The sequence below is a fragment of the Xiphophorus maculatus genome, chromosome 16 (genome assembly GCF_002775205.1).
Source record: "Xiphophorus maculatus strain JP 163 A chromosome 16, X_maculatus-5.0-male, whole genome shotgun sequence".
NCBI classification, from domain to species: domain Eukaryota; kingdom Metazoa; phylum Chordata; class Actinopteri; order Cyprinodontiformes; family Poeciliidae; genus Xiphophorus; species Xiphophorus maculatus.
In genome coordinates this window covers 14780006-14803808 of record NC_036458.1, presented here as the reverse complement: position 1 = coordinate 14803808, position 23803 = coordinate 14780006, and the positions used below count along the sequence as shown (strand labels likewise).

Genomic DNA, 23803 nt, shown 5'->3' with positions numbered 1-23803 from the left:
AAAAACCAAACAGATAAGTTCATGAAATCGACATCAACACAAAAGGAAGAAGGTTAACAGAACAAGACAACACTGTTCAATCCCAGAGTTCTGAAAGTAGCACAGGAAATCTTCATTTGTGTAAAGTGTTTTTTTTTTTTTCTTTTTAAAATGGAAGCATTTGTCCTTTTGCTTTCTTCTTCCAACATTCGTGTGGTTTGATTCCTCCTTTGTTTTGCTGAAGAAATAAAACTGTAAACTGTCAGTGGCCTTGCAGGAAAAGAAAAACAAAAGATGACAGGACTTAAAACAAAATAAAAAAAAAACAAAACAGAAAGGTAGGCACCTCTGAGGTGAGCCCTAGAAGCCAAGGCTCGGTCTGATGTCTCGCTCTTCACTCTCCGTTTGCTCAGATTCGGGAGAGTTAAAGTCCCTCTACCTCCAATCTATGGCCACAGGTCTGTAAAATACTTTTTTTTTTTTTTGCTGTATTTTTAATTTTTTTTTTTTACATATATGATTTTTTTTATTTTTAAAGTTTACAGTCTGAAAAATGGTGCAATACTCAATAATGATCCATACTTTCTTGGATTATTCCACAATGAAAGCCACTAAGGTAGATAAAACATTACATAAGAAAAAAACAACAACAACAAAAAAAAACCAAAACACACACACTTATTTTAGTCCTTGAGTAAACATTTACACGTGAACTGTCCCCCTGTGTCCCCTTCAGTACTTGTATCATGTTGTTCATGTAGCTGGGCGAGGGGTGAGGTCGACGCTCAGTGCAACGCTAGAGGCTAGTTACAACATTACAATATAGTTTCTGACAAGCAAAAAAAAAAAAAAGTATACTGAAATGAAAAGAAATACGAGGCGGAGGAGGTTCTCCGCAGTAATCACAAGCTCTCATACAGGTGCATCTCAATAAATCAGAATGGTGTCAAAAAGTTTATTTCTGTTTACAATTAAAGAAGTGAAACTAACAGATTTATGCGTTTGGTGCTTATTTCTGTTAATTTTGATCATTATGAGGAACAGGGAATTCTCCCTATTGATTTTGTACTTTTTCCTTCCACTCAACTTTCAAAGTGACAAAGGTAAACTGAAGAAATGCAAAAGCAGTTTTGAAATCATGAGTACATGTGAAAAAGTAATCACCTCTCTCTCAAATAATGACTGTTACTAACCATCTTTTTGGAAAGCTGAGTTCAATTTGACTTAACCAGTACCTTTCTGAGAGTAAAGGAGGCTAAAAAGATCTCAAACTAACAGTCTGGAAAGAGATACGAAGATATTTCTAAGGCTTCGGGACTTCAGCGAACAACACTGGGTGGATTTGTGTTCAAGACAATAATCTTGGGAGGACCTTGAAAGGGCCTAGTCATAGTGTGCACTTAAAAACAATCATCAAAATGACCAGAAATAAACAAATAAAAAATGACCCCCGCACAATAAATCTGTGTTTGATTTAGTTTTGATGTCCTTCCAGTGTACCAAAATGCACCTGTACGTGTTTTTACACCTGACAGACATTCATTCATACAGTACAAGCAGCCTTGTGCAAACACTCTGATAAGATGTAAAATTTGCCTTAATAATCAATCTTTGTTTTCAGACATTTCAAATTTTAGTAACTCTGAACAGACGCTGTCAAAATCTCTGAAGTGTATGAATCAGGCGAATAAAAAAAAAAAACTACAAAAAAAGTGTTCACATTACATTATTGGCGCTTCTTTTTTGATTCAAGTATTTGTTCTCATTATTCTGTATTACTCTGATATGTTTATGATCTCGTCATCTGGGAAACAAATGGGAAGGGATGAAGCAAAGGGAGTAAAAGTGGGAAAACGGGTCAAGTCTAGCCACACACATCCATTATGTACTCTTGGTTGTATATTGTGTATGAGCTAGCATGTGCATATTCAACCCAGTCCTTTGATTTCTTGGGTCCCTTCTCAGACTAATGTCTGATCTGTGATTATGAAGCAGGTTTTACTCGAGCTCCAGTTGCCTTCAAAATTAATAATAATAATAATAAAAACATGTAAAAAGTAGGGAGAGCATCCGATTTCCGACACTTTACAGGTAGATAAGAGTGCAGATGAGGATGTGGGAGAGAGGCTCTCAGTGCTGGTGCTGCGCCGAGAAATCCACATCTGAGAGTCGACCCCCTGACCCACCTTCCCCCACCCCTCAACTTCAACACCAGCTCCAATGATTAAAGTCCAGTGTGGAGTTCATTAATGCAGGTTTTCAGGAACAATCTCACGAACAAACAGCACAGGCAAAAAGTGATTGTTTTTTTTTTTTTTTTTGTTGAACGACGCACGTCCAAGGCGACTCTGGAAGAGGGCAAATCCCCAAAGGTTTTTTTAGTTTTTTTTTTTTTTTTTTTTAAGACTTGGTACCAAACTTGAGATGCGTCTCAGCTTCTGAGTGCGCAGCTTTTTTCTTCTTCTTTTTTTTTGTAGTTTCTAGTTTTTGTGAAAATCTTGATGATAAAAAGAAAAAAAAAATGTTTTTGGTTTTTAAAGAGATGTACCCGATGTGACCCATAAACAGTGCACAGACACATACAGGGACCTCCCTCGGACCCCCTTCCCACCTCCTCCTCCTACTGCAGCCTCTAAAAAAATAAAAATTAAAAAAAATATATATTCCAGTCCACTGTTCCTCAAAGACCAGCATCATCTGTCCTGCCCTTCTGCTTCTCCAGCGGCCCGATGGGTACGGCCCATCAGCAATGACTCCTTTAATCTAACATAAATGACAATGTGAGAAATTGGAAGTAGATACCAGCGATCCTGTTGGCACCAGCCTGAAGGCGCAACGGCCAACAAATAGAATCTCCAGCAGGTTGTTTAGTGTCAATCTAAAGAGAAGTGGGACTCTCTTTCAGTGTCCCCTACATTTGAACCCAGTGAGGTTTCAGGAGAAGCTGCCTGGTAATACAAGTTGTGAGAGGAGAAGTGGAGACTGGCAGATGTAGAGGATTGCTGCGGACAAACACCTCCTTTTGTCGTTTGCATAGAAATGGAAGGCTTGCTGTCAGTCGAGGTGGCTCTAAGTGTGACAGAGCGCTCCCAGAGTTCAACGTGAGTGAAGCCTGTCCACGGCAGAACAAGGCCGACCGCACGCAGGTCCGATTACGCTTTTAGCCGCCTGCTGAGGCGTACCAGTGGAACTGCGCGCCGGTTCTGCTCGGGAGGCGGCAGGAAGGGACAGGAGGGATGCTGAACACTGCATAAAGACCAGTATTTGAAAGCAAAGAAATGATCATCATAAACAATCAGAAGCTAGGCATGGACTGGTTTCCAGTATCAAGGTACAATCGGAGTGTAAAAAGTCATCTTAACATGCCAGAGGAAGCGCAGGAGTGACCAGTGTTTTCCGTACAGAGCATTGATTAACAGCGTTGCCCCTCCCCTGCTTGTTGCTGCGCACTGCCACCAGCTGAATGAGAGTTGTCTACTACATCTTTCCAATGCTGAGACAAGAGAAAAGTTTGGCTGTTAGGAAATATGTCTGGTTGCAGAAATTACAGACAGACCAAGTATGGAAACTAAAGGAGAGCCACCCATCAGTCTTATTAAGGCTTAATTCATACAACCCAGTTCGCTCAATAGTGAAAATAGTGTCGTGCATCGGCAGTGACAGTAATACTCCTATCCAAAGCGGGGCAATAATTGTTCTTAAAGAGTCCACCATTGTTTTTCCCAAAAAGGTACAAGGATATCAAAAAGAATTGATATCCTAGTGAGAAATTCCTCGCTCCATTTTTAAAGTTTTCCTAATAGTGTACAAACCAGCACATTAATGACCCCCATGAGGCTGCATTTCTCTGGCTTAACATAGCATGAACACAGACACGTTCATCATTAATAGAAGTACATTATTGCTGCTAACGTACAAGCTAAAAGCAACTGTCAGGCAGCTAGCTTTAAGCTAGCTACAAGATCAGATAGCCCGACTAATATCAACTTGTTACACTTGAAGTAGAATGACAAAGTGGTTCAATATTCTGCATAATAAAACAGTTTACAACTGAATTTAGTCGGTAAATATTTTCTGAGGTCTACATTGGAATAAAAAGGAATTCATATTGTAGAAAATACAACAGAGCTGCACAACATTTCAAATTGCAATTGGAACCATAATACGATACAAAACTGCAATCGTAAAGGACGGGCTGAATGCATTATTTGGTGAGTTAAATGTAATGCGACCACACGCTGCATGTCAATATACACTGATAGGTATCTTATTGACAGAGATGATCAAACTCAGGGACAATGATGGGAAAACACAAGTAATTTCCAATTGATCCCAACATTCAACAGTAAAAGTCAAAATCTTCTGTTTTCTAAATATTGCGTAGCCCTAAATTCTAATTATGACCAAAATGTCAATTTGTTTTAGCAGCAGTGGGTCTAATTAATGCTTTTCTGGTTTAAATAAGAGCATCTGGATCCTGTAACACATTTTTATTATGAGATCTTTTGGTAGTACCTTGATACTGTGAAACCGTAGTATTTTTCGCCAAGGTTGAGAATCTCCTGACCCACACGTATCAGAAACTGTCATCAACAACTTCAGCAATAAAATAAATGCATCATGGCAATTCAGTTAAGTACAAACCAAAAGATAAACCCCAAAACACTCAAATGACTTTGATCTTTGACTAAAGTGATGTTTGCAGGAGAAAGACAGACAGTGGAAGTGGCGTTTGCTGAGGACATGCTCTGACATAGTAGCAGTAGTAGTAATTTCCGAGCTCCTCCCGGCGCGAAGGCGAAGGAGGGAGAGGAGGGATCAGCAGGGAGGAGGGCAGGTGAGGGAGGAGGCAACGGGGAGGGAAAGGTGAGGGCTGCTGCAGCTCTGCTCTCTGCAGCAGGCAGGCACTCAGTGGCCACACTATCACACCGGTTGGTTGGGCCTCCAAAAAGAAAAACACAAAAACAAGGACGAGACGGCGATCCTCCCTGCCGGATCCAGCTGAGCGATCCCAGACACCAAGGCGTAAAAAGTTCTCAAAGTTGCAATGTTAACAGTGATGTTTACTTTGATATAAAAAAAGAAGAAGGTGAGGATGAGCGCTTTGAGTTTTCTTTGCATTTCCCTTCACTTTGCTACCGTGTTTGACATCCTCTGGTCCCACTGACTTAAGAAGGAAAAACAAAGTTCACATCCATGTCAAGTTAAAAAATAAGTACACAGAGAAGCCACTGAGCAGATTGCTTTGAAGTCTTTTTGCAGTTTTTATTTGCCAGTGTCGCTTCACCTTCCTTCTGTTCGTTGGCGTTGAGGGTATAAGGAGCAGCGGCGCTCTCGTTAAGTGCTATAACAGACCACCTATTCACAAGTCTTTGCCTCTTTTTTTTCCTTTTTTTTTTCTTAAAACTGAAGCAAATGCGGACAAAAAAAAGTGATCTTGTCTTCTGGGTGAGGGGAAAAGAAAACAAGCTCCTCTGAATTTGGTTTGTTGCCTTCTTCCCAAACACACACACATGCGCACACATAAAATCACACACACAAGTCTTATGGAGAGGTGGCTGGCTGAAGAAGTGCTTTGTATAGAAGTCCTTGTGTCTTGGACAGAAAATGGTTGAAGACCAGCTTGCTACTCTCCTGAGTTCACACTCTCTCTAAGGGGAGATAAAGGGTAGTAGTGGCAGTTTTTTCCTCTCTTTCTGAGGGCAGATAAAGTGTTCGCAGTTCACTCTTTCCTTACAGTCTGCTCTCAGTCGTAGGGTGCTTGGACGGTAGAGTCTGTGGCTTATATTGCACGTCGCTTGAAATGGTGGGTTTTGCAGGTGGAGTGGGCGCGCGGCGCAGGGGGAAGGAACAATTTGAGGTTGTTTTTTTTTTTTTATTTCTCCCAAAATGTCACTGAGACAGTCTGAGACCAAACTGCAAAAAAACATAAAAGAGCCCATAGACAGGCTGAGGTGCATCATCGTGTTTGTCTTTTTACAGTTCCTTTGTATTAGCAGTGGTTCATCTCTTCATATGTACATCCACCCACCAGAGACGGTTGACAGACACATTTGAGTAACATAATTTTCTAAGCTTTGTTTTGCAATGGTTCAAGAAAACAAATCATAAAAAATACTACAAAAATAAATGGCTTGAGCAAGGCGAACAAAGTTGCATCATTCCCTTTGAGTGATGTGTTGGTTGGGGGGAGGGGGACACCTTGATCCAACTGTGGGGGGGAAAAAACTCAAATGCACTGACGTCGTGAGCTGCAGCAGCATGTACTTTCCACTCAGGTTTCACTGGCTCAGAAATAAGGGTGTGCAAGTTCTCCGTAAGCTTCTTTACCGAGTAAAGAGTGAGCGTGGATAGCAGGGCAGGAAACAGTTTAAGGCTAATATTAGTGCTGACAGAAACAAATGTTGGGTCTGGACCGGCTGACCGTGCGACACCCACTCTGATTGGAGGGTTTTATTAGAACTTTGGGAATGATGCCTTTCTCCATGGATCTCTTGAGGTGCATTATGATCGCCTGAAAAGGCAGTGAGGGATCCCACCAGAATAAAGATGGCAGCTTGTCGCCATGTCAGTCGACTCGAGTTTGTTTAAAACAGCGACTTCCCCGCTTGTTTCTGTAAAATGTTTTTTTCTTCGTTCTTTGATAAATGAAACTCTGGGATCCGAAACCCACACAAAATAACTGCGACTGAAATGCCGTTTAACACACGCAAAAAAGGAAAAAAAAAAAAGAGCAGAGGAGGCGGACAAAGCCAAGCAGCGAATATGAAGCCTTGTCCTCCCTCGACTCTCCTCCTCGTCTTCACATCCACACTTGATTATCTCCACACTGATTTGCAAGGTTTTTGCTCCTCTTTGTCAGTTTTTCCTCCTACATGGACTCTCCACTCAGCAGGTCGCCAGGCAGCAGCGTATTGATTGGCGTGGGGCTCCCCATGACTCGTCCCTCCTCGCCGCTCGGGGGTCCCCACAGGCTGGAATACTGCTGAACGCCTCCCCAGAGCAACTCCCCGCCCGTTTTAGTTCCGCCTGCTCCGAGCCCGCCACTGCTGCCGCCGCCACCGCCGCCGCTGTTGTTGTTGTTGTTCCAGTGGGGTGAGTGACCAATGGGATGAGCAACTCCGGATCCGGAGCCACCCATCCTGGTCTGATTGGTTCCCGGGGTGGCCTGCCAGCTGGTCGTCCCGCCGAGCGACTGGCCCTGTGCAAAGAAGCGGTTCACCTCCTCTTCCCCGGCGAACTCTGCTAGAATGGTGGTGTTCCCCAGCACACACCTGGATGGAGACACAGATGACTCAAGTGTTAAAACTCTTTAGGGTATGAAGCTCGTAAAGCTCTAAAGCTTCGGCGACGTACATGTGCAGAGACTTCTGAGCTTTGGCGGCTTCGTCCTTGGAGCTGTAGCGAACCACAGCGTTTCCCTGTGTCAGGTTGAGGTGGAATGTGATGAGGGGGCCGTGCTGCATGCACAGCGTACGCAGAGTGGAACCGTCAATCTGGGGGGAAAAAAATAAAAGTATGTCTGAATGAGAAGTCAATTCCTACATCATGAGAAGAGAGAAACCCGAGGAGGAAACCGTTACCTGTGGCGTTAGGTTCCTCAGAACCAGCCAGCTGCTGGTCCTGGTGGGGCTGTCCGTACTCCATGTGGTACCTGCTGCGATGAAAGGGAGAGCAGCAAAAATCAGACATCTGTTTACACGCAGCTTCATACTTTTCAGGTTGCTGTGAAACCAAAAAGTCTAAAGGTGGATGGGTGGAGTTGATAAAAAGTCACTAAAAAGTCAGTTTGACATGTTCAACCACAACAAGTCATCCTCATATTTTCAAGATTACGACTCCCGCTAAGACCCGCCCGCTCTGAACGCTCAACAACGTGATGTAAGCCACATAAAAGTATCTCTTACTCTTTGCGCACTTCATTACTTCACAAAAACATTAGTACAGCTCCAGGATTTCACTTAGAGAGATTCCACATTTTGGAGCAGAATAACACTTTGATGTCTGTTTCTCTTGTTTTTTAACTTATTATTTTCACGAACCTCAAAATCAGTCCTATACTGCAAATCACAAAATCTTTCCCAGTATTTGTTGTTTAGTTTCTAGATATTTGTTTTATATTTCAAATATCTTAGGACATCTGAAAAAAGACAAAATTAACTTAGAAGTAACTTTTTAGCAACAAACATGAGCTTGTTTTAAGTCAATAATTTCTTAAAATTCCTTAACTATTACCTTTTTAAACCAATATTAAGGAATTATTGACCTAAAACAAACACCTGTATCTTGCTCAAAGTTAGTTGTAATTCCGTTTTCTCTTATTTCAAGTGTACTAAGATATTTGCATTAGAAACAAGACAATAATCTAAGATTTTGTGTTTTTGCAGGGTAGTAGAACCAAATACATGTCAGTAAAGCGCTACCTGTGGTGTAAGAGCTGCTCCATCCTTGGGCCAGACCCAGAGAGCTTCCGCCCCAGGTGGAGGAGGGCTTTGTGTTTGTGAGGCCGGGTGGGGGGCGGGAAGGAGCCGTGGTGCTGCTCCGCGGACCCTGGGGGACTTTCCAAAGCTCGTGGGACAGAGACGCCTGGCTGTGAGAGATGGGACCTGGAGACCAGGTTGATTTCATTTCTGACAGTTTGCCTGGATGGATGGAGAAGAGGAAGGAGGTGGTTGGCTTACAACACCAGGTGGCTGAAAGACAGATACTCCCCAAGGAGGGATGCTACGGTCAAGTTGTTTAAAAGTGTCCAAAGTAAACTCCAACCTCTGAGTAAATATAGCTTCCAGCAGTACCAGGTAGCCTATTACAAATAGAATACTGGCATATTGTTCTGAAACGTTAATGTTAATCTTTTCTTCTTGTCATTTTCTATCACACAATGTGAAAGCACATAAAATGTTTGGTGTAACATAAAAATATGAAAAAAGATAACAGCAAGTATTTTATTTAAAACAGGTTTGGGAGATAAATTTAGGACTTGAAGTGTGAAAAATGCCAATTCTGACTCTAATACTGAGATTTTTAAAATCCCAATTTTTTCCATAACTGATCTTTCCAAACATACTTCATGTCATTTAAAAAAAAAAAAAAAAAAAAAGTAGTAAAGTTCATTTTTAAGTTTACTTCCACATTTGGCAAGGTTTGAACAATGGACCTGGAAAATCCATTAACTGGAAGAAGTGAAATAAGGATTTACACAAGAAAGAAAGGAAGGATGTGTGGAATGAACAACAGAAGGAAGGATGAACAAACAGAAGTAAAGTAAGATGGTAGGAGGTAAGAAAGAAGACACTGGTTACCCAGGAAGGAAACAAATAAATAATAAGGAATCAAGTAAAGACAAGAAAGAAGGATACAAGGAAGGACATAAAGCAGAGGGAGGTAGGAGACGAGGAAGGACACAAAAAGAAAAGAAGGAAAGATGGGAATAATGCAAGATAACATATGAAGGAGAGAAAGAAAGGATGAACACAAAGAAGGAAAGAATTAAGGTAATGAAAAAAGAAAAAACAAAGGAACAACAAAAAAAGTTCATGACTAAATACTGGAACAGTCTACACTCCGCTCTGCTTCACATGTTTCAGGTAACACACTAGTTCAGATTAAAACTGCAAAAGAAATTTGCTGTGGATAATAGATCCAAGAGGAAGCCATGTTTGACAAGGAGTGGTGACATCAATGATGTTTTTTTTCTGTAAATAGCTGGAGCTTTGGGCACAACAATCCTTGGATTGAAAGGTAAATTTTTCTCCAATATTTTGCAGAATTTGATAGGTTTTCTTCCAGGATTGCGCTGCATTTACCTTCATTTAGTTTCTGATCAACTAGCTTACATTGCATGATGCTGCCACCACTGTGCTTCCAGGCAGGGATGGTGTGTTTAGGGTTATGCAAAGTGTTACTTTTTTTGTCACAGACTGTGTCATAAAAGCCAAAATCCTTCTGTGTGAAAGGTTTTCTTCTCATCACTCTTTCATAAAGCCACTTTTGTAAATATCTCTGAATGCTGTTGCAAGGCATATTAGAGGAGAGAATGATGCCTGTCTGCAGGGATTCAGTCACTGCAACGTAAAAGGAAAGGGGGTTGTGGATAAGCCGTGTACCTGCGTCGTCCATCTCCGGGGAAGAAAGACTGAACGAGCTACTGTAGGCACTGACTGGCCAATCAGTGGACGGAGGCAGAGCCTCGCTCTGAGATGAGGTGGGAGAGGAGCCTAAGCCGATGTCAGCAACACAAACAGAAAGACAAACACAAAGAAAAAGTAGCAAAGAGAGAAAATGGTATAAAGAAAAATAAAAAGTAAAAAAAAAAAAAAAACACACTAAAAATGGTGATCAGAGAAGCATCAACTTGCAAGTGGCAATGGATATAGCAGAAGTTAAAAGTAGGAAAATGAAGAACACAAAAGAGAAGAAGCAGGATTTCTGAAAGCAGCCGCTGAATGTAATGTTTTTGTTTTCTCCTCGACACGTATTAAACGCCTATTAAAAATATTGCAGAAACACTCAAAAAGGTGCCCTCGGAATGTGACAAAAACATTTTTCAAACTTTAGTGAAGATATATATATATTTTTTTATTATTTATACTTCAAGAACCACCTTGACCTTTGGACTTACCTCCACTTCTGTCCCGGAGCAGGTAACGGTTGACATCTTGGATGTTGGTGTTGATCGTAGGTCCGCTGGGGACGCTGCCTGGAGTCACGTTGGGGTCGGTCTCAGGGTCGATGTTCTGCAGACCCTTCCAGGGTACACCAGGACAAAACTCTGAAGCAACGGAACACATACAGCAAAAAATGAGCACAAAAAGAAACATTTGTAACTACTTTTCATGTTTATTGAGCAAGAAGCTTCCAAACTGACTTGGAATATGAAATGGCACTGTTATCCACAAGCTGTTACCTACCTGGAGGCCAGTTGATATTTGTCCCGTTGGCCATCTTGTCGCTGCTGTTCTTGCCCTGACCCCAGCTCTCTGGAGGAACCAACGGGCTGGTCGGAGACTCTGAACTTGATATCAGGTTGTAGGGGTTGTAGGAGTCGTCTAACTGAGGAGGCTTTCCAGGTGGGCCGAGGTTGGCACCTGAGAAATGTATCAAAGGCACCTTGTGAGAAATTTAGAGAATGAAATATAAGAAACTGAAACTTTTTGGGATTGTTCCTTCCAGGGTAAATAATAACGTATGTGTACCTATGATTTCAAAATCAAAAATAGATTATATCTGAACAATATTTGAAATATTAGCTTAAGAATACCAGAATTTAATTGCAGACTTACAACTTGATTTATGCTGTAGGACGGTAAAGAATCAACAACCTTATATGAGCTTTACTTTAGAGAGTAGGACACATTTTTTTTTGGACAATTTATATACTTTCTACCAACTAAAATGACTTATGCTTGAATTATAATGGAGATTTGAATTTACCCAATTTGGAAAATATCAGCTGGACTCCTAAAACATACGAATAAATACATTTAATGTTCGTTCTGTTGTTATATTTTGTGGATCTTTTCTTTTTTCTCATTGTAAATGGATAAAAAAACAAACATTATTTTGCCTTTTTCCTAGCCTTTTGATTTTCTCCGTGGCCAACTCTTGGCGAGTTAAAATAAAAATATATTAACTACACAAACTGTGCTTAATTTGATAACTATATTAAATTAACACCAGCAGATGTCACTGTTGGTATTCCAAATACTCTCACCAAATTAACACCAAGGTCAGACTTCGTTTTACTTTGACTTAAAATACTAATTTTACCCATGTACAGACATAAATATTCAAAGGTCTTTACTAAGACAGGTAAGACTTGCAGTGTTTAAGTTTAAACCAATATTCAGTGTAAAATTGAATTTACTTTTGCAGACAGTAGAAACTCCAGGTCAAAGTGAGCATTTTGCAGAGTTATCACTGTCTTTCAGCACAGTTTTTTTATTTTATTTTTGGTTTTAGTGGCCTTTATTTTATCTGGCAGGAAGGTGGCAGAGAGGGAAAGACATGCGGCAAAGGAACAGAGGACAGGAATCGAACTTGGGATTGCGTTGAGGTCTGTAGCCTCTGTATACGTGGCGCCCGCTCTGACCACTGCACCACACGGCGCTCCGAAACTAACATGACAACAAATGCACCTCTCTGAATTCGTTACTAAAAACTTTCCCACCCTGACTAGCTCCCCGATCTCCTCTCACCATGTTTTCCCAGGTTGGGCTCAAGAGGAGACGAGTTTCCAGAAAGGCTTTCAATGGAGTTTGGGTGTGTCCACTGTGACAGCCGGGACTGCGGTAGCGGTGGGTCCTTCATAGGAAGGCTTCCCACATCGATACAGTTTGGATTCATGTTTGGATTCAGTCCAGCTGGAGGCACAAGAAGATCACATGAGAGATGCAGTAAAAGCACAATTTCTCTTAAAATCACATTCAAACACTTACAGAGAGCGTAGGGGCTGTAGGTGTTGGGAGATGACTGCGGCTCTTTGGTCTGCAGGTCAGGTAGGACTGGAGTCTGGGGGTGACCCGGATATGAATCCAGGGAGGATTTGGCCCCACCAGGATGCAGGCCAGAGTGGGACGACTGCTGCTGTTGCTGCTGTTTCATCAGCAGAGCCTGGGCCAGCTGACGCTGGTGTTGTTGGATCTGCTGCTGCATGTTATTGATTGTACGTGCAACCTGGGATTAGGATGCAACAGAAACAACAGTTACAGCTAACACAAGAATAGTGCAACATTTCCACCCGCACACTGAATTTTTCTGTGATTAGAAGTGGAAGAAAGAATAGAAGCTCAGAGAAAATCTTACTTGCTGCTCTTGTTGCCGAATGGGGCCAGAAACATTGCGCTGTGCCTGCAACATTTGCTGTTGAATTTGTAAACGCTGATATGCCTGTGGAGAAGGTGACAAAATGGTTAAAATCTCTAAAGATTTTAAATATTTACCCTCATAATAAAAAAGAACAGCTTGAAGGGAAGTCTTCAAAAACGACTGGATAACACTCTGATATATATATAATAAAAGGCAAAGCAGATTAAGCTGAAAGTCTCACCAGTTGCAGCTGGTAAAGTTGATTCAGAAGGGTCATATGTTGAGGGTTTATTGGTGAGGTTAAAAGTGCAGGATTCAGACCAATGTTTTTTGCTGCAAACTGTAAGAGCTGTGCTTGAACCTGTGGAGACACAATCGACATTCAAGACTCAATTAAACTGGCACGTTGGGATTTGATCATGCTAAAAAGGCACCAGTGCCAAGTTTGAATATTTTCCTTGAAAAACTTTCATACGCAACCTACTCTTTAGCTCATGTAGAGAGACATAGGTATAGGTATATAGGAGTAAATATTTTTTCCTAAGTGTAAGTATACCTGAGGGGAGAGAAACTGAGGCACTTGCGCACGTAGACTAGGCTGAGAGGAGCTGAGAGGCGGCACTGGTGGCTGAGGAGGCGGCTGCGGCTGCTGCATGGCCCGGGTTTGTGCTGCTCCACCACCACCAAACATTCCACTCTGCATCTGCTCGAAAAACCAACACAGCCTGTCAGCGTGATCCCTAATTTCTTTCCACAATCATTTCCACTCGAGTTACCTTCGGATTTACACATTTATTAATGTCAATCACCTTATCAATGAAGGGCAGGCGAGGGTCTGTTGAGGGGTCTTTGGAGAGAAGTGGAGGCCGAGGGCAACTCATGGGCTTGTTGATGAGCCCGTTGTAGTCGTGGCCGCCAGTCCCGATCCCACGCTTGTCAAGCTCTGTCTTCTTCTCCAGCAGGGCACTCATGGCCTGATCCAAGTTCATATTGTTGCTCTTCAAAGCCTCCTCTGCTGGATCCCTCTGGAAATAAAAAACACAAACCATCAGTGCTGCAGCTGCGACACGACCACACGAACCACTTCAATGTCGTAAGCACTGAAATGAAGCACACGCCGACGCGGCGCTAAGCTGCGTTTGTTTGCGCAAAAAAACATGCGACAAATGAGCGGTCGTGTCACTCTCGCAGTACATTGCAAATTTATTCACATTGGTTTCAATTTTTCTAATTTTTTTTGCTACAACCACAAACCTTAATGTAATTGATTAGAATTGTAAGCGACAGACCAACAGAAAGGGCATAATTATGTTGTGGCAGAAAAATAATACATACAGAAACTATAAAAAGATGCTTTAATCTAAGCCAGTAGAGCTCAAGCTTTCCACACCAAACATCACATCATTAAATACAACATTTTACAAGCACCACAACAAGCGTAACATGTCTTTTAATTCATAAAAAACATATAGATGAGAAGTAAAGGAAACTTTCCTATTAATCCACCACCATGAAGGTGTGGCTGAAGGATCCTGTTAATTGTGAACTGTATTTGTCCCCAGAATTAAGCACCTTTACGCTCAGAGAGGAAATACAAGGAAAAGACTACGTGAAAAGGTAAAAGTGGAAGCCTTTCACCAAAGCAGACTTCTAAGTCCAACATGGCTGCCATGCATTTGCAACATAGTGATGCTACTTGCAGCGAGACACAAAGAAGAACGTGTTTGAAGTGGTGGTTGGTAAACATCTCTACTGTAAGTGAACCTCCCTCTCAAACTTAATGAAAAACATCTCCACTGCATGATGCTGCCATTGCCATGTTTCATAGTTAGTTTTCTATTTACTTTGGTCTCATTTGATCAGAGCATCTTCTATATGTCTACTGTGTCTTAGAAAACTGTAAACAGGATTTCTTATGGCTTTCTTTCAGCAATGATTTTGTCTTCAGGCAGTCTTTTTTTATAATGAAACGTTTTAGTGGTACATGACTAATAGCTGTCCTCTCAAGGGATTCTCCTATTTGAGGTATGGATCTTTGCCACTACTTTAGCTGAGATTAAATTACACACATACTTCAGCTCACTAGCTGGTTTCTTAAAGCATTTAGTTGTCCTGGTTTTTATTTAGAAGCATAAGAAGAAGTGGAGCTGAATACAAATGCATGCCACAATTACCAGATTCTTACTTGAAAAAGACCATGTGTTTTTTTCTTTAATTTCAAAATTATGGACTACTTTTCATTAATCCATCATCTAAAATCACAAATAAAATACACTAATTTAATAGTGATAATTTAAGGCCACTGTATTCACATTTCTCAGGCTTATTTCATGCACTGTTGAATAAATTTCAGCCACTCAAGAAATGCTGGAAAAGAGAAAACATTACACTTTCTGATGGCTGTAGAAAGTGAACCTAAATGATTCAACTCACAGGGAAGCCCATGTCTGTGAGCTGTTTGATGAGCTGTTTCATGATCCAGACATCTTCCTGTTTCCCTGGGATCTTTACCTGAGGAAATACATGAACAGAAACTTATTAGCATATGAACGCTGTGTAATTGTGATATTATAAAAGAGCATAAAAACAGATTTAGAGAGTATGTTTACTCTCTAAATCTTAAAAGAATTAAATATGAAAGAATAGAATATGGTACTCTGAAAGAAAAATTATCAAATAAAAACATCCACAGCGAGTTTGTAATAAGAGCTTCGTACTTTCTGTGGGCCTTTTTTGGATGCATTGCCCCAGGAGTTACAGGAAGAGTTGCTCTCCTGGGAGGCTGTGCTGTTCCACATGTCTCCCTCCTCAGAGTCCCACTGACCCCCTGAAAGGCTGAGCTCTTCACCTCCTCCCCCCCACCCATCTTGCATAGGTTTGGAGGCTACAAAGTACACAAAAGGAAAAAAATACATGAAGTATATTATAAGACACATTACACGTGTGAAATTTCTTGCAAAACAAAATGCATTGGTACAATTTAATAGTATGGTAGTAGCATGATCATTGAAGAATAATAGCCACTAGGGGTCACTGTAGCTCAATGCGTGGAATCCAAAGGGCTGCAACCCTGTCATATTGATGTCCTTGACTCATCACACAAAAAAACTCTTGCTTTTCTTGCAATGAGTCAGCAGAGGAGCAGATTATTCTTCAGAAATATTAAGTATGATCAGATATGCAGCATTTTTATTTTTACCAGGTTTGCCAGGCGCTGCTGTCATCGCTGGGTTGCTCCTGCCGTAGTTGTCTGGGTTGCCATCTCCCCAGGCTCCGGGGCCTCCGCTCGGTTTGCCCCAAGCAGATGTGCCATTATCCACGCTGACTGGAGAAGGTGCCGGTTCTCCCCAAGAGCTTTCAGATTTTGTGTGGGAGCTGGGAATCTCTCCCCAACCTGAAGGTCGCACAAGGACAGCAGCTTGTCAATGTGAAAACTTCAAAGACGATTCGTATCCAGAAAACATCTTTTGCATCCACAGAGATTTTAGCAGATTTGAGTATTTTTCATAAGTCTGAAAGTGTGGGTGACAAATGAGACTTTTTTTGTTAACCATTTTATATCAAATTATTTAGGGATGCACAAATATGAAAATGTAGGTATCACTATCTGACATTATTTTGCCAATAGGGCTGATAACTGATATTTACCAATATCATACTGTATATATATTTAATTACCCAATTGACACCTTGAAAAAAAACCCGACCACATCTCTGACTTCACCACTGCTTCTGTACTTCAATTAAACTTTCCCCACAGTCCTGGGCTGTGTCACTATCACATGACCAACCTCTACCACACCCTATCCAGAAACAAACGTCAACAAGCTGACAATACATATCAGTTGTTACAGTAAGTCCAGTTTTATTTATCAGATATGTCAAAAAAATAAACATCATCAATGTTAGTGCCTATATATCATGCATTCCTAAAATTGTAGCAAGAGTGACCGTATTTGAATCCGGGCAATGAGCTATTGCTTGGCTAAGCTAAATATCAGACTCTCGTGTAAAGAGAGTCTGAAGTTTAAGTTTTAATAATTAAACTTTTAACTTAATTATTAAGTTAAAAGTTTTTATTGCAAATAGTTTTATCCAAATATTTGACAGAACCGTGCTTGGTTCTTGGGTCTGTCTGCAGTGTTTCACTGTTTTACAACTTGATTTCTATTTGCTGGTTGTTTTATTTAGTATTTTATGTAAAGCACTTTGTAAAATATGTTTTGAATAGTGCTCCAGGAAAAAAACCCCATTACTTACACATGTATTTTTGAACAAGATCATGTATTGTATATATATATATTTTTTTTTTCATGGTTGCTGTATTTTAATGTTTTTTGTGCCTTATGACTCATAAGATATCTAAATTATCCCAAGGGGATCAACTCACTAGTGTGTAAAATAAAATAAGGAACAACTGGTGCCTTTAAATCATTTTAGAAGAATGGGTTGAAACAGTGTTTTACAAAACACAAACAAGTCTGTCAGACGTTTATCATATGTTTAGATAGTAGTGCCAGCTAGGCAGGCAGGGAAGGAGGTAGAAGACGGCTTGGCTGAGCAGGACTGTGGATAGAAGTAGGCAGGGTCCATTTAGGATCTGGCTCATCCCAGTGAGTTTTGGCATGAAAAGCACCGTGTTGCCACTACGCCTGCAGCAATGCCAGGCCCAACTTAGCTCTCCCACTAGGAAAAGGTCAGGTCCTAAAAGCTGCTCCAAAATTATAGTTAACATCCAAAATTCTGGTAGGACCTGCCAGAAACTACCGTACACAGATCTACAAGATTTACATTTTCTTATTTTAATCCGACACTTTGTGATGAACATAAAAGTTATTGTTCCTTATTTTTAATTCACTTCATGTTAAGAAACAAATAAAAATGCCTGGTATGAGGTTTACTTACCAGCAGTAACAGCAGGTATGCTCTAATGGGGAACAGCAGGGGGCATCTGCCCTTACTAGCTGCCTGGGGGCTTGCGCCACCTCCTTCAGCTCAATTTCTGACAGATGGTGGCTTCCAAATAATCACTTGTGATCTGATTCAAACTGTTTGTGGTAATATTTTCACATGGCATTATTGTAAACCCTTTTTCTGCACAGTCTCTGCTTGCCAAGGCCACCGCTGAAGTCATGTTCTCCATTGTGAGGAGCTGGCTGGATGGCCGGAGTTACCAGAGCCTTGCCGATTAGGAGTAAATCCAAACGGTACAAACTAGGTCAAGATTTTACCTTAAGTGGATCAACAGATTGGAGCTTAAGGGTGCACTGTGCTAACTACCTGAACAGCTTTTATGTTTGACACTTTAAAGAGTGAAAAGGTAGTGATTTTAATTCTGGAATATTTCAGAACAAATGCACTGACTTAGTGATTCCAGCCAGGTTTCACTGTAGCTTATTGTAAAATTTTATCAATAGTTTATCTTACCTTGAGCTATCAGAGGACCCCTGATGTGAGATGTTCCAGACTGGTGTTGCACTGAAGGATCTACGGCCCCACTGGCAGGGCCTGGGTTTTGAGTGTTTTGGCTATGGTTCTGTAAAGGTGCAGGCGGCCCATGATAGGAGTGATTGTGAGTGTGGGGATGGTTATTGCTAGGACCTGGAGGGTTACTACCTCCTGTGGTAACTTTAGCCTGGACCATCCCTGGGTTGTTCCTGTCCCACAGGTTGACTGCTTTATTGTAGGTACCGGGGTCGCCCCAGGCCGAGGTCCCGTCATCAATCTCCATTTTGCGACGGATTGAAGGCGGAGAAGGCTCTTCCCAGCCTGTTGCCTCATTTGAGGGTTCTTTCTTACCACCACTCCAGGATGCACCCTGCTTCACAGAGCCAGGACCACCCCAAGAGCCCATAGTCCCTCCTCCGCTATTACTGCTGGGCCCATCCTGAGGCTTGCCCATCCATCCTTGAGGGGGACCACATGGGCGCTGTGGTGCAGAGTCACTCCAGCCTCCGCTGTTTCCAGCTCCAGAACCTCCATGTCCTGAAGAAGACATTCCCCAATCTCGCTTGTTTTCCTTCCAGTTTCCTGATTCTCCTTTCCAGTCAGGGCCAGAGGAGCTCTTTTTACTCTCTTCTGGTTCTCCCCAGTCCCCAGTGTTATTGCTTCCTCCACTGCTGCCCCAGGAGTTGGATGTTTTGGGTTGCTCTCCCCAGCTCTGGGATGTTGACTTGCCTTGTGAATCATCCCAGCCAGATGATTTCTCCTCCCCCCAAGATTGAGCCCCGTTCTTGGGTATGCTGTTGGAAGGGCCTCCTGTTGGAGGGTTACCCCATCCACTAGGCCCTACTGGGTGCTTTACATTAGTGGGTGTGTCTCCCCAACTGGAACTGGGCGCATGTGAAGCAGCCATGCTTCCACCCCAACCAGAAGGTCCCTGTGAACCAGGCACATCATTTTTGTTACCAGAGTCAGACCTCGAAGCAGGGCCTGTGTTAGTGTTTGAGGGTCCCTGGACATTGCTTGGAGCTGTAGGCCCAGAGCCCCAAGAATCAGTGCCAGCGTCATTCTTGCGTTTAGAATCGTCCATGTCCCAGGTTGTGTGCTGGCGAACAGGAGTCTGACCCCAGCCAGTGTTGCACAGCACCCTGGGGTCCAGATCCTGGGCAGGCATCAGAGGAACTGTTTTTTCTCTGGTTGGGTGATCTCTCTGTTGGGGATATCCTTCCATGCTGTCACTGCTCCCTTCACTGGCACCAGCTGTGCTCACAGCTCTGCTCCAAGTATTGACTTGTGAATCCTGGGGAGGAGAGCTGGGCGCATCCCAGCCTCCCTGGGCCTCTTCGCTATGCTGTTTCCCCCAGTCTCCACTGGACTGTTCATTCCAGCCTCCAGACTTTACAGTTCCACCTCCCACATTGCCCCAAGCAGAATCCCAGCCAGGTCCTTCCTTTGACGAAGTTGGCTTTGAATTGCCACCATTACCCCACAAAGAGTTGCCATCTTCTCCGTTGACCTGTGAACCCCCTGGTTGAGGCTGTCCCATAGAACCCAAGCCTACAGGTGAGCTGCCCCAACCAGACATGTTTTGAATCGTGCTAGGAGGTTCTTGTTTTTTAGTCTGATTTGGTCCATCAGTTTTAAGGTTTTGAGGTTCAGAACTGAAAGACACATTCGTGGATGGAGTGAGGTGTGACTCATCAGAAGTCATTATGGTACCCCATGCGCTGCCAATCCCAGAAGACTTGCCGTTATTGTTGGCTCCAGAACAGGCACTGGTTTGGGCTGGTGGGGGGCCAGGAGGGTTACAGAGATTAGGTGTAGGTTGAGGAGATGAAATGGTGTTGGCTCCACCTGAGCTGCCTCCCCCTGTGCCTCCTCCATCATGCCCCAACACGGGCCATGCAGATGGGTTGGCATTAGGGTTTAGGTTCAAGTTAAAGTTGGTGGTGGAGGACGATGAAGACGAACCCCAGCCCCTGCTGCCTCCTCCTACTGGGCTATCGCACTTCCCTTCATTACCAACTGAGGACTGAGGGGGGCAATGAGAAGGTCCTGGCCCAGATCCCCAACTGCGATTGGTTGCAACCTGGCTAGAGAGCATGCTGGTTCCAGTATGATTGACAGGGCTAGGCCCACTGTTGGCTTTGCTGTTAAGGTGGTTGGCAGCGAAGTGGCCTGTCTGACTATTGGCTCCCGTGGCCATACTCACTGCACTACAACTACTGCTTGAACTACTGCTGCTGGTGGTCAGGTGACCAGGGTCAGTGTCCAAAGGGCATCCTGCTGGAGAAGCCTGGCTCTGACTGAGAGTAATAGAAGGCCAAGCCTCCGAGTCCTTCTGGTCAATTATCAGTTGATCCCAGCCACTGGGACTGGTGGAAGATGCAGCACTTGTGGCACTTCTGTTGGCTGGCAGGTGTCCCCAGGGGGGGTTATCATACTGGGTTCCTTGGCCACTATGCGGGGGCAGTACTGTGAACATAAAGAGAGAAAAAGAACAAAAACCAATCAGAAATGAGGGCAGACAGACATAATTTCACAATTTCATAACATACACATAACTAAGGCTAAAACAATGTAAGCATCTAATGATGTGTAAAATGCTTTAAAATATATTTATTGCATTATCATAATCTCAAACTAAAACTTTAAAAATCCAATATTTAACTGGAGTAAATTTATTCAGTATGAAACATGTTAATAAATAACTGTTCAACAGTGGCACAATTATTGGTATCCTCAACATTTCCTTAAAGATACATGTTATTAAAGAATTTATATTAAGTCATAGTTTGTATTTCGAAAGGAAAGGAAAGTAAAAAAATATTTTCCAAAGCCTGATGTTGGAGAGCGCAGCAGATATTTGAATTTCAGGGGTTTTCATACCATCCATTAGATCATTTTCATGCCTGAGGGATTCCAAGAAAAGCCTTTTTTGTCCTACCATGATAAACTGCCTCCCTACATTCCCCTCTAACTTTAACTAGAAGAGCATGATTTGGTCAGCAGTCAATGCTCCAGTTGGGTCTGGTGTGAAACAAAAAGAGGAATACCAAAGCACGGGTAAGTCTGGTGGAAGATCTGTGACTTTGTGACTCAGTTTCTCTTCCAAAGTCCCTCGAAATCATGTTAGACTGCACGGCATAATAAACTAGTGAACTAAGAGTGGACCTTCATTGTGTTTTTAAGTAGGATAATGTTTCAAGACGTATAGCCAAATCAATACAGATATTGATCACTATGGCTAAAATTAACCTCCTTGCAGGGCCATTAGAGTCCCCAGACATATAACTTGTTAAAAACCTGAGATGAAAACAACATAAGTGAGGATCAAAGACTCCTAGTCTGGACTCTAGAAGAGAGATTGTGCAACAAAAAAGTTAAAAAAATGATCACTATGTATTCTCAAACTTTATGAGAGTTCATTCATTAAGAAGGGGTTGATCAACGTACTGATGGTTGATCACTGACGGCCAAGTACTGTGCCATCAGTGTTTTGATTAAAATGGTTTCTCGACATAAGATTTTCCCCCACACTGAATAAATATGCTGACATCAAATATTTCAACATCTGAGTTTTCAATGTTTCTAAAGTTTTCCAAATCCTAAGTGCAAGTGGCAACAAATGTTTTTGTGTCTGTGTATCTACACAAACTACAGAGACCTACTGGTCGAAATAGAAACCACCTAGATTAAAAATCTGTTGATCAACAATGACTGTTACAGTGCAAGTATTGAGCAATTCTAGAGAATCGCTTTTAAACATATGTTTTACTTCAAGTTACAGTGCATTAGTCACATATTCATTTCAAAGTCGGATTTGCAGATTTTATTTCAAAATAAAGTCGATCACAGTGCAAGCCAGACATTGTAGTTTTTCTTTTTTTTGTGTTACACACTTCAATCAAGGATGAGTTCCTACAGCTTGGTCATCTCTAGCTTAATAACTTCAAACTGCAACAAACATGACCATTACTTAGAATAAAGCATGACTACTTTGCTGCCTAGGAACAATATCGACTCCCGTCTTTATTTGCCTTTAGTCCTATGTAAAACTGTTCTAACAAAGTCAAGCTTTTACCATTACCGAACATCGGGGACTATGATTATGAAGGTAGTGCAGCATTACTGCATGATTACAGCTGTTCCTCATGCTGCATTGGTTCTTGTTTACATATCCCCTCACATGTACACATAGTTTGCATGCAAATACGGCAACTATGTCACAACTACATGAGGGAAGTGACAATATTTGTGTGGCACCTCTTGTTTTCAAGCTTACCACAATGCTCGCCACTACATAACAGGGAGAGAGGATATGGTGAGAGAGCAGGGAGGGAGGAGGGAAACAGGGCACTGTGTTTCTGACACACAGCGCTGTCGTTCTGTAGCGTCTCTCTCTGCTGTAAAGTGCAGGACCGCCATTTTCTCAGTACTGAATGAGAGCCAAAAAACCTCTGATCTACTGTCTGCAGCTCCACTACTGCTTCGAAAACATACACATCTCGCTCGCAATGATAAACGCAACACGCAGCAACTCAACGCTCACTGCACACTCAAAATGCACTGTCGCTGCAGCTGAAATGGTAAAAAGTAGTCATTCAGACTGTACATAGATACAAGCTGCCAAAACAATGCAGAAAGATGGATAGAAGAGAAAAACAGACAGGGAAAAAAAAGAGGACAGACAGCAGTAAAATACCTGTGGAGAGGTGCCTCCCAACCATCCTGCAAAGAGCTAGGTTTTGTGCAACGCAGCGACCATCCTTGTCTCAATATGTCTGCTCGGCTCGCCAAGCTTCTGAGGCTCATTTCTGAAATGCTGCCAAGAAGTTGCACAGCTCTTGCGCGGCATGAAACAACCCCCATCCCACCTCCTCCACACCTTCCTTCCTCCCTCACCCGTCTCGCTACGTCCCTCCCACCAACACAGCTTTGGCTGGGTCTGTCCTCTTCTATTGACTCCCTCTGGCTTTATTTATATCGAGTTCTATTCCTGTCCTGACGGAGGATATTCTCCCTTTCTGGAAAAGCAATGAAACATGACTGGTTGGGGGAGGGAAAGGGATTGTTGGAGAGGAACGGGTTAGACTTTCATAAAGTACTCTCAATCAAATAGAAAGAAAACATAGAAGAGGACACTTGTACCTCTCCAGGCTTCCCCTCATATCTTTCATCCATTCAACACCGTCAGTGACTAAATATTTGGCTCTGTCTGCAATTAGCACTGCCGCCCACAATGGAAAGCCTCTTGTACAGCAGCAGCAGCAGGCAAATGACGGCAAGTGAAACCTCTCAAAAGCCCACTCTGGATTCGGGAGTTTTGTTTTCTTGCATTTGCACATGCTTGCTTATGGAAAAGCATATATCAAACATCAAGTGAGGCTACGCTGAGATTTTAAAAGGAAAAATCTGCTTTACTATGACGTAATCTCAACATAACTCACAGTAACGTTTTGGATATCTGTGAGCAGATTACAAATAAGGCACTAGAGCTGCAACGAAATAGACAATAAAGAGAAGCACTAAAAAAATGGATGGTGTGGACAGGAGGAGGACATGCAGGTTGATA

At 42.3% G+C, this 23803-nt stretch overlaps 1 protein-coding gene across 1 annotated transcript in view; it reads right to left on the bottom strand.

Annotated features, from left to right (window-relative positions):
- Window positions 1-121: 121 nt before the first annotated feature.
- LOC102218803 (trinucleotide repeat-containing gene 6C protein-like) overlaps window positions 122-23803 on the bottom strand; it is a gene marked incomplete at its 5' end in the record, with an annotated part of 43933 nt that continues 20251 nt past the window's right edge. Inside the window, 17 exons of the mRNA XM_023349227.1 lie at window positions 122-7253; window positions 7336-7475; window positions 7563-7636; window positions 8403-8621; window positions 10086-10196; window positions 10601-10750; window positions 10890-11066; window positions 12177-12341; window positions 12417-12654; window positions 12784-12867; window positions 13028-13147; window positions 13343-13489; window positions 13596-13811; window positions 15220-15297; window positions 15504-15670; window positions 15986-16180; window positions 18214-20703. Coding sequence (XP_023204995.1) covers window positions 6851-7253; window positions 7336-7475; window positions 7563-7636; window positions 8403-8621; window positions 10086-10196; window positions 10601-10750; window positions 10890-11066; window positions 12177-12341; window positions 12417-12654; window positions 12784-12867; window positions 13028-13147; window positions 13343-13489; window positions 13596-13811; window positions 15220-15297; window positions 15504-15670; window positions 15986-16180; window positions 18214-20703 — 5174 coding nt within the window. The remainder of the gene's footprint in view (window positions 7254-7335; window positions 7476-7562; window positions 7637-8402; window positions 8622-10085; window positions 10197-10600; window positions 10751-10889; window positions 11067-12176; window positions 12342-12416; window positions 12655-12783; window positions 12868-13027; window positions 13148-13342; window positions 13490-13595; window positions 13812-15219; window positions 15298-15503; window positions 15671-15985; window positions 16181-18213; window positions 20704-23803) is intronic.